The sequence below is a fragment of the Dendrobates tinctorius genome, unplaced genomic scaffold (assembly GCF_039654945.1).
Source record: "Dendrobates tinctorius isolate UK_male_01 unplaced genomic scaffold, ASM3965494v1 ptg000028l, whole genome shotgun sequence".
NCBI lineage: Eukaryota > Metazoa > Chordata > Amphibia > Anura > Dendrobatidae > Dendrobates > Dendrobates tinctorius.
This window is the reverse complement of record NW_027361696.1, coordinates 27,923,487-27,934,402: the sequence shown is the minus strand read 5'-3', so window position 1 is coordinate 27,934,402 and position 10,916 is coordinate 27,923,487. Positions and strand designations below refer to the sequence as shown.

Sequence of the window (10,916 nt, the reverse complement as noted above, 5' to 3'; positions counted from 1 at the left end):
GATGTATGCTCTGTGTTTGTGTAATGTGTCTGATGTGTGCTCTGTGCTTGTGTGATGTGTCTGATGTGTGCTCTGTGCTAGGGTAATGTGTCTGATGTGTGCTAGGTGCTTGGGTGATGTGTCTGATGTGTGCTCTGTTCTTGTGTGATGTGTCTGATGTGTGCTCTGTCCTTGTGTGATGTGTCTGATGTGTGCTCTGCACTTGTGTGATGTGTCTGATGTGTGTTCTGTGCTTGTGTGATGTGTCTGATGTGTGTTCTGTGCTTGTGTGATGTGTCTGATGTATGCTCTGTGTTTGTGTGATGTGTCTGATGTGTGCTCTGTGCTTGTGTGATGTGTCTGATGTGTGTTCTGTGCTTGTGTGATGTGTCTGATGTATGCTCTGTGTTTGTGTAATGTGTCTGATGTGTGATTTGTGCTTGATGATGTGTCTGATGTGTGCTCTGTGCTTGTGTGATGTGTCTGATGTGTGCTCTGTTCTTGTGTAATGTGTCTGATGTATGCTCTGTGCTTGTGTGATGTGTCTGTAAAATATCAGTATTTCTATAATAAAAAATATATGGATTAATTCTCTCATACAGAATCTAGCTAACAGGCTTTGCTTACGTTAGAGTGTGACTGAGTTATTCTGAGTTCCTTGGCTCACACAGCTGTCTCTCTTGTCAAATGTATAGGTCAAGATAGTCAAAGCTGTCAAAATGTGACTATTTAGAGATAATGAATGGTTCTAAAGATCTCAGACTTTAGGCTTAAATATCTCAGACTAAGGTAATGCATAAATAACTGTATGCATATTGTTAAAATAACTACGGTTCACTTAATATGGAAGAACTTCTGAACATAGTGGCAAGCCACCATATGTGGTTATAGTTTATAGGGCAGAATAGTATATAAAGCCGGTCTAACTCTTGTTCAGGAGATCTCATATCCCTTGAGACTCTCGAACACCCGGACAGCTGCTCAAGACTATATGTAAGAACTGCTCGTTTTCTCTTCAAATAATTATTGCATGTCATGAACTTACTTTTCTTCATTTTTGTAATCACTTTTTGAATGAACAATTAAAAACAAGATTTATTTTATCCTCAACTCAACATTGCTTTTACTTTTTGATTCTCAACCGTGCAAGAAGATATATATATATATATTTTTCTACATTTTGGCGAGCCGTAGCCAGACTGATCTTTTGTGCTAATTTTGGCTGGCATTCCTTCCTCGATTGTACAAGGGGGGAGCACGAACTCTGCTAAAAACCACCTGTTGTACAAGCTTCCTCAGGAATTCTACTATTTCACGGCACAAAAATCACACTGAACCTGAAGACGACGGGTGAGGATCGTAAAGAGCTGCATGCGTCTCATCCAGACGGAGATCTGAGGATTGCATAAGGACACAGAGGACCATCCATTGACGGGAAAGACTCTCAATAGGTGAGAAAAAAATATAATGGATTTTATACATGATTATGCTAAGAAAAGTAACATAGATTTCAAGTTTGTTCATAATCATACGGATGCCCAATTATGGTCTAGTTTGTATAATCAATGTGAGGCAGAAAATGTTAAAATTGACAAAAGGTTTTTTTCAGTTAGAAAATTACAAAGGAAATTTCAGAATGTTATGCAGCTAGTCCATGTGTATAATAGCTTAGTCTTTGAGAAAACTGAACCTAACACCTATAAAACATGCATTGTCACACAAGACATTAATCACACTGACACACCAGGTGATACACAAGAGTCTGACGGGGATTACTTTGATTGTCCAAATTGTTTGATTTTGTCAGAACATATAGAACAATTGGAAGATCAAATAGATACCAGGACAGTGTTATTGTCTAAATTACGACAAGATATAAAGAGGGTTTCTGTTAACACAAGATCAACAGGTAAACAGGAGGACGATGTTGCCTCTTCATTTGTACCAAATATGCAAAATCCAGATGCTTCAGTAGAGGAATTAGAGGCAGTAGAATTACAACGGAAAAAATTACATGACAGAGCAGCACGCATTAATCTGAAAATACACGATCAGCTAATGAAAATTGTAAAAGACATTCCAAATTACAATGATAAGATGGATGCCTTTTATAATGCGGACACTTTTGAATCAAACACAGACAAATACAATCTGAATGATGAGCAAAAGAATAAAATATTCAAAGTTTGGTTACCTTCACATATGGGAAAAAGATTACAGACCACACCCAGATTAAATGATGAGAATGAAATGGCACATAGTACAAAAGAAGACAGACTTAGACAATTAGTATTGTTTACAACCGGAGAAGACATGCCTACAGTTGATATTTTAGGGAGTTTACAAACAAATATTTCTGAAGACCCATTCTCTTTTTTGGTAAAGTTTGAACAGGCCTATAGGATGGTAATGGATCTCAGGCCTCACGAAGAGCCAGCATCCATGATCAAATTTTTTGTAAAGAAGTTCAAGTACTTAGATCCTGCCTCAGTGCAATTGGCTAACACTCAGCCATCATTGCAAGAAGCAACAGTTTTTATTGACAGAATAAGGAGATCCATGAAACAAAATCAGGTCAAGGCTAAAATAGCGGTAGTTCATGAGAAGGAAGACAGTCAACTGAAACCTAGAGCCACAGTATTCTCCAAGAGCAGGGATTACATTGAGCATAGAGGTAAAAATACTACACAAAGGAACAATATCCATTGTTATTTTTGTGGTATACCTGGACACTTGAAGTGGCAGTGCAGGAAATTTTTGAGAGCAGAATCAGAGATGGGTACACAAGGAACAGGTAAGCTTGGAAGGGAAAACGGACTCATGCCAAAATCACACAACACACCTTCCGCACCTGCATTACAATCATCTGCACCTGCTCATACTGCCAACAGACAAACACAGTCACCATATGCACCATTAATCAGACAGATCAGAGAAATGACAGTGAAGGAAACAGAGTCAAGGGATAGAATTCCAAGGTCTTTTAAAAAGGACACTGGTCTTCTCCCATCTCCTTCATCTTTCTGACAATCACAGACTATTCCTGTACCACATCCATTGGAATTTGTGACTCGGGTTACATTGGATGACTGTGGAAGACCATTTATCAAAGTAAGTTTAGCAGGACAGAATGCTGTATTCCTCATTGACACAGGAGCTCAGTTAAGTGTTACAAACCTTGATTTGAAGCTAAACCCAGATTCACCAGTTTGTACAATTGTCGGTTTCAGTGGAAAAGGTGGAACTAAAGCGACCTTAGTTCCCAATGTGATTTTGGAAATACCTAGTTCTTTCAAAACAGAAATTGACATCTGGTATTGTCGTGATTCTGAAAATATACTTGGCACAGATTTTATGCAGAAATTCGGATGGGTAGTTGACCTAGGAAATCAAGTGATCTGGAAAGATTCCAATGGTTGTAAACCGGTAGTCATTGATCCTAATGATTATAGCCATGTTGGAAGTATTTGCTTGAATGATGTGGTGTCATCAGACCATTTGTGGCCTGACACTAATGATGACGAGGTATTGACAGAAATTGTACAGCTTTTTCCTTCTCTTTGGGCTCAGTTCAGGAATCAGGTTGGAACAATGAAGGACGTTATCGTGAATGTGGAGGGGCGTGATCCCCCGCCACAGCGTCAGTATAAATTGCCTCCAGAATCAATTGACTCTATGTCAAAGATCATACAGGAATTGTTAGATCAAGGTGTTATCCGAAAGGCTAATTCTGTAAGTAACAATCCTTTGTGGTGTGTTTTGAAATCTGATGGTTCTTATCGAATGATATTGGATTTACGGATGTTCAATAAGCATACACCCAATGTCGCACCAATTGTGGCAGATACTCATGACATGATGGCAAGGTTAAATGCAAAGGCCAAATACTTCTCTGTACTGGACATTAGCAATGGTTTTTTCAGTATACCTCTTGAAAAGAGTTGTCAGTATAAGTTTGCATTTACTTTCTTGGACGAGCAATATCTGTTTTGCAGGTTACCTCAAGGAGCACATTTGTCACCTAGTGTTTTTCATCAGGCATTGGCAAAGGTATTATCCAGATTTTCGAGGCCTGATTGCATTCTGCAATATGTGGATGATATTTTATTGTCTACAGAGGATAAAGAGACACATGTTTCTCTTCTGACAGAATTGTTTGAGTTGCTGCATGATGCAGGGTTGAAATTGAACACCAAAAAGGTCAAATTAATGCAGACTGAGGTCAGATTTTTAGGAGTGCTGTTGAGTCCAGGAAAAAGGCAGCCACTGCAGGAAAGAATTGAGGCAATTGCTTCCCTACCAATTCCGACATCACACAAGGCATTGAGACATTTTTTAGGTCTTATGAATTATTCAAGGGATTTCATTGAGAATTTTGCAGATAAGGCCAGATCTTTATATGATCTTTTGAAAGGTGAAAACAGTGATTACTTTGGTCCTTGGGGTGATGAACAGCAAACCTCATTTGAACAATTGAAAATGAATTTACAAAATGCACCTGCTTTGTCCACAGTAGATCCTTCGGCTCCATTTGCTTTGCAAGTGCATACATCAGGAACATCTGTTTCTGCTGTATTACTGCAATTACAGGGAGAAGAGTGGAGAATTTTGGGCTATTTTTCAAAACTTCTCTCACCTGTTGAAAAAGGTTTTGAGACCTGTGCAAGACACTTGGTAGGTGTGTACTTTGCAGTCAAAGCAACCGAACATATTGTCGGGTTCAACAAAATCATTTTGCAAACTCCTCACTCTACACTAAAACTTCTCTTTGAGAATAATATCCCAGGTGTGTCACATCAGAGATTTGCTCATTGGTTATTGTCATTGTCTCCCAAACAAATTGAGGTAGATTACAAGGCCAAATATGTTCTTCCTCAGCTGATGCAATATGAAGGACAAACTCATGATTGTTTACAGTCTTTTCAGGATCCAAGTCCATCACTTTTCAGACGGAAAGCAGAGGTAACAGACGAACCAATTTTTGTAGATGGTTCCAGATTCTATTCAGATGGGCACTATTATTCAGGATATGCCATTTTTTATCCCAAAAGAGGACAGGTTGTGAAGCACAAATTACCGAGTCATTTTTCAGCTCAAAGAGCAGAGCTAGAAGCAGTAAAAATGGTACTACAGCTGAATGAAGCAGATGATCAGTGTCCCATTGTGATCTACAGTGATAGCTCTTATGTTGTAAGATCACTGACAGATTACTTGTCAGTTTGGGAAAAAAGAGGCTATGTAGATTCATCTAATAAGACTCTTGTACACAGTGACACACTGAAGACAATTTTCAGGATAGCATCAAAAAACCCTAATGGTTTTGCTATTGTCAAGGTTCCGGCCCATAAAAAATCTGATGATGAATTATCTGTTGGAAATGCAACCGCAGATATGCTAGCCAAAGAGGCAGCCCTGACAGGAGAAGAGGTGTTTGAACCTGAACCTCTCGAGGTTTCAGCAGTTCAAAGAACAGACACGCATATCCCTTCTTTTGCGGAAGAACAAGAAAAAGACTCATCTCTTGTTGCTTCCCGGGTTGATCCAAAACCTCCCTTTGTTTGTGAAAACGGGGTTTTGTGTCATGACTTAAACGGGGAGTTGCGTCCTGTTGTCCCAAGACATCTACAGGTTGAGTTCACAAAATACAATCATGAAAGTTTGGGTCATTTGGGCCAACAAAAATTGTTAGGCATTCTCAGAGAGAAATTTTACTGGGAAAAGATGGAAGAGACAGTGCAAAGTGTTGTTCAATCATGTCTCATTTGTGCCCAAATTAATCCAAGACCAAAAGGACAGAAACCGCCACTACTCCGAATCGCACCTGCAGATGGTCCATGGTCTACGTTGCAAATCGACTACATTGGACCGTTACCATCAGGTAAAAATGGTCTCAGGTATGCATTGGTTGTGGTAGATGTTTTTTCTAAGTGGGTTGAAATTTTACCTGTCAGGAAAGATGATGCTTTGTCTACAGCTAGAGCATTAGTTAATCATGTCTTTTGTACTTGGGGGATCCCAAGAATGATCACCTCTGATCGAGGAAGTCACTTTACAGGAAAAATCATGCAAGCCGTTTGTGCTATTCTAGGGGTACGACAACAGTTTCATGTACCCTACCATCCACAGTCTGCTGGTATTGTGGAAAGGATGAATAGAACAATAAAATCCAGAATTGCCAAGATGTTATTGGACAAAGGCAATACTTGGGTTGATGCAGTACCTTTTGTACTGTTGAGTGTAAGAGGAACAACCTCTGCCACAACTCAGTTTACTCCTTTTGAACTGATGACAGGAAGAAAAATGCCATTGATTTTTCCTCATGAACCATTTTTGTCTACACCACAAAAAGATGCTGTTGCAAGGTCCAAATGGTTGCAATTGTTACAGGAAAATTTGAAAACGATTCTTCCACATGCTGCATCAAGAATGCAGAGAATGGAGCCACCATATGTATCCAAATTCAAGAAAGGGGCTCTAGTGATGATTAAAACTTTCAGGAAGAATGGACCTTGGGAAAGTAATTGGGAAGGTCCCTTTGAAATTATCGAAACCATGGGACAAGTGATGATACTTGTGCAACGAGCATCTAAGGTGGTTAAAAATACCCGCAGACAACAAAAATTGTGGGTACATGTTGATCAATGCAAACTGTATATTGCAAAATAATGATACTGCATTTCTTTTAGGAAGAAATGGATTCCAATAAGAACTGGAATACGAAACTCCACGTCCTTGATGGAAGGGATTCAACACCAATCCTTCAGGAGAAAAAGAAATTTCCCAGGAAAAGCTACTATCTGATGGGAATCACATTTCTGCTGTTTTGTACTGTTTCAACTGTGATCTACGCTGAAGATATTTCACACCATGGAACAAATACTAGTGAAGTGAAGGAACTTTTCAAAGGAACTTTACATCCAAGGAAACCAAGAGGAACGAATCTACAAAGCTTAATAGATGAGGACATACCGGACGATTCAGTAGATATTACTGGAAACATTTGCATGGGTTTTGGTGCAAAATGCTGTATTGAGCTACACTTCATACATGACACTGACATAATATTACACGCAGCCACAGGACCTAAGACGAAGTTCACACAGTTACAAGGAGATTATATACACAATAATAAGACAGGCACATGGGAATGTAGTCCTACAGATGTGTTATTCTGGAATATAGAGATAAGAGGTGAAGAGAAAGCTGTGTGGTCAGGCGACATTACAAATGATATGATCGCAAAAGGGAAAGTTGAAACATCCAAAACAGATGCTTGGTTAAGGACACAACTATTTGGGAAAGTTTTAGATCCTGCATTTCTTTCTATTACAGAAGGAGACGAGGATTGGGTAAAAACATGGAATTTTCAGATAACCAGAGAACCAGTACAAGTACAGGTATCTGTAGTTTTTACAGTTTCAAATACTATAGCTCCAGAAGTAAGGGTTACACCACAAGCAGTATATAGTCAAGAAAATATGTCTCCTTTATTACTAAAATGCAGCACGAGGTTAGAGCTACCTTCAGAATCTTTGTTAATATGGACCAAAGATAAATCATTTTTGGGAAGTTTTTCAAATGGTCCAACAAATGTTATACACAGAGGTCAATCCGGTAACGTGAGATGGTTAAATAAGGATTTTATTTTTTCTGTAGATAATCCATCTCCTAAGGATTCTGGACTTTACCAATGTTGCATTTTAACGAAATATAACTACAAACAATGTAGAGATGTAAAGGTAAATATATGGTCAGCAGTAGATAATGTATGCACACAGACAAGATTTCAACCATCTACTCCTTTTCAGATCAATCAGTTCCAAACTAAACCTCTGTTACGTGATGGAGTGTTTCTGACCATGGTATGGACCTTTAACATGTCTAACTGGAAAATCTCTTCTAGATATCCCCAGTGTCAACCACATCTCACTAACATGGAGATGGGAATAGAACAATGGTTTGGGAAAAGAACTTCAACACAGGTTAGGAGTAAGAGGGGAGTGTTTGAAGGTATTTTGGGGGGATTAGGAACAGTAGGAAGTTTAATTAACACTATGGACATTCATACACTTAAATCAGATCTGGAAAATATTGGGTATATTGGAGGAAAAGGGGTAAAGATTCAGAAAAGTTTGAATCAAGTCCTTGAAAAGATGGTTTTGAACACTGCTACTGTATTGGGATCTTCTGTATCACATCTTCAAGATGCTACTTTAGCTTTAATGGAAAGTGAACAGGAATCTCAAGTGGCCAAAACATGTCTAGAAATTCAGATTGAATATTCCACCAATCTGAAAATGATTGCACAAGCCTTACAAAGTGGAATTACCCCTTTAGGGCTAATAAGAAATTTGCCCATAGAATATAACTTTGCGTTAAACCATACAGATTTGTGGGTAAATAAGTGGTTAGGATGTGAACAGAACATTTGTGCAGGAACATCATTGATTCCAGTGTCAGGAAGAGAAGAAACCCTGGTTCCTATAGGTGTTCTGGGAATTCCTGTCAGCCCTACACAATTGTTATATTATCAATTACAGTACACAGATTTTGCATTTGATGGTATCAACACTGAACAATTAGACATTTCGTCATGCTTAAATTTTGTTTCCAAGGTAATGTGTCTACCTGGACAGGATAAAGTCATTTATCATTCATGTTTCCATAATCATACTTCTTGTCATGCCAGAGTTGAGAATGTCCACACGATACATAACTTGGTGACACCAGTAAGCGCTAACAAAACTTGTTTCCAAGTCATGTCAGGAAGAGAAGCAGTTTCTGCATTCTTCTCATCTTGTGTACATGTCGAAAATCTGACAATGGGTTTATATTGTATTGAGGGAAATGTTAAAACTCTCACAAAGAAGGAAGGAAGTATTAATATTACGTCAATAGGCTCAAGACGTCTGAAAATCCTTCCGATCCAGTTCAATTTGTCACAAGTCAATAAATTCCCTTGGGATTTGTGGACAAATGAAATAAAGAAAGACAAGGGTTTATTAAATCTGCTGACAAAACAATTAAAAGAAGCTGAAATTGTATTTAGACATGAACAAGGTAATCTAAATGATATTGAACATGAATGGACGAGTATGTCAGGCTCATCTTGGTGGAGAAATTTAGGAAAATCTGTAACTAGTTGGTCACAGTCTTCAGCGAAAATGGCAGCAGGAAATGTATTGTCTAATCCGATCGTTATTTTATTTATCATAGTTTTGCTGTGTATAATATATCAAATAATTATTATGTGTAAAATTAGGAGAATTTATAAGAATATAAAGGTAGAAATGAAAAAGGAAGATGATATTTTAAGAGAGATGTTAAAACGAAAAAAATATAACTCTCTGATCTAATTTTTGTTTTTACAATAGGTTTGAAAATTCAGATGACATTCAGGGCAGATGGTGATACAAGGTTTTCAGAATAAAGAATGAATGTGATACGAATGGTGAGAGAATGAGTTAGGATTGATTATGATATGTCTCAAATCATAATCAGGGGGGACTGTAAAATATCAGTATTTCTATAATAAAAAATATATGGATTAATTCTCTCATACAGAATCTAGCTAACAGGCTTTGCTTACGTTAGAGTGTGACTGAGTTATTCTGAGTTCCTTGGCTCACACAGCTGTCTCTCTTGTCAAATGTATAGGTCAAGATAGTCAAAGCTGTCAAAATGTGACTATTTAGAGATAATGAATGGTTCTAAAGATCTCAGACTTTAGGCTTAAATATCTCAGACTAAGGTAATGCATAAATAACTGTATGCATATTGTTAAAATAACTACGGTTCACTTAATATGGAAGAACTTCTGAACATAGTGGCAAGCCACCATATGTGGTTATAGTTTATAGGGCAGAATAGTATATAAAGCCGGTCTAACTCTTGTTCAGGAGATCTCATATCCCTTGAGACTCTCGAACACCCGGACAGCTGCTCAAGACTATATGTAAGAACTGCTCGTTTTCTCTTCAAATAATTATTGCATGTCATGAACTTACTTTTCTTCATTTTTGTAATCACTTTTTGAATGAACAATTAAAAACAAGATTTATTTTATCCTCAACTCAACATTGCTTTTACTTTTTGATTCTCAACCGTGCAAGAAGATATATATATATATATTTTTCTACAGTGTCTGATGTGTGTTCTGTGCTTGTGTGATGTGTCTGATGTATGCTCTGTGCTTGTGTGATGTGTCTGATGTGTGTTCTGTGCTTGTGTGATGTGTCTGATGTGTGCTCTGTGCTTGTGTGATGTGTCTGATATGTGGGCTGTGCACGTATGATGTGTCTGATGTGTGTTCTGTGCTTGTGTGATGTGTCTGATGTGTGCTCTGTCCTTGTGTGATGTGTCTGATGTATGCTCTGTGTTTGTGTAATGTGTCTGATGTGTGCTTTGTGCTTGATGATGTGTCTGATGTGTGCTCTGTGCTTGTGTGATGTGTCTGATGTGTGCTCTGTTCTTGTGTGATGTGTCTGATGTGTGCTCTATGCTAGGGTAATGTGTCTGATGTGTGCTATGTGCTTGGGTGATGTGTCTGATGTGTGCTATGCGCTTGTGTGATGTGTCTGATGTGTGCTCTGTGTTTGTGTGATGTGTCTGATGTGTGCTTTGTACTTGTGTGATGTGTCTGATGTGTGCTCTGTGTTTGTGTGATGTGTCTGATGTGTGCTCTGTGCTTGTGTAATGTGTCTGATGTGTGCTTTGTACTTGTGTGATGTGTCTGATGTGTGCTCTATGCTTGTGTGATGTGTCTGATGTATGCTTTGTGCTTGGTGATGTGTCTGATGTGTGCTCTGTGCTTGTGTGATGTGTCTGATGTGTGCTCTGTTCTTGTGTGATGTGTCTGATGTGTGCTCTGGACTTTTGTGATGTGTCTGATGTGTGCTCTGTTCTTGTGTGATGTGTCTGATGTGTGCTCTTCACTT

General features: G+C 38.4%; 1 protein-coding gene across 1 annotated transcript; it reads left to right on the top strand.

Annotated features, from left to right (window-relative positions):
* The first annotated feature begins 532 nt into the window (after window positions 1–532).
* LOC141085249 (uncharacterized) lies at window positions 533–10,044 on the top strand. The gene is made up of 2 exons (XM_073570521.1): window positions 533–1,430; window positions 6,666–10,044. The coding sequence occupies exon 2, from the start codon at window positions 6,672–6,674 to the stop codon at window positions 9,333–9,335; it is 2,664 nt and encodes an 887-aa protein (XP_073426622.1). The 5' UTR covers window positions 533–1,430; window positions 6,666–6,671; the 3' UTR covers window positions 9,336–10,044.
* Window positions 10,045–10,916: the final 872 nt, after the last annotated feature.

Excerpts from the sequence above, each read along its gene's own strand:
- LOC141085249 (XM_073570521.1), top strand. The coding sequence starts at position 6,672 with ATGGATTCCAATAAGAACTGGAATACGAAACTCCACGTCCTTGATGGA.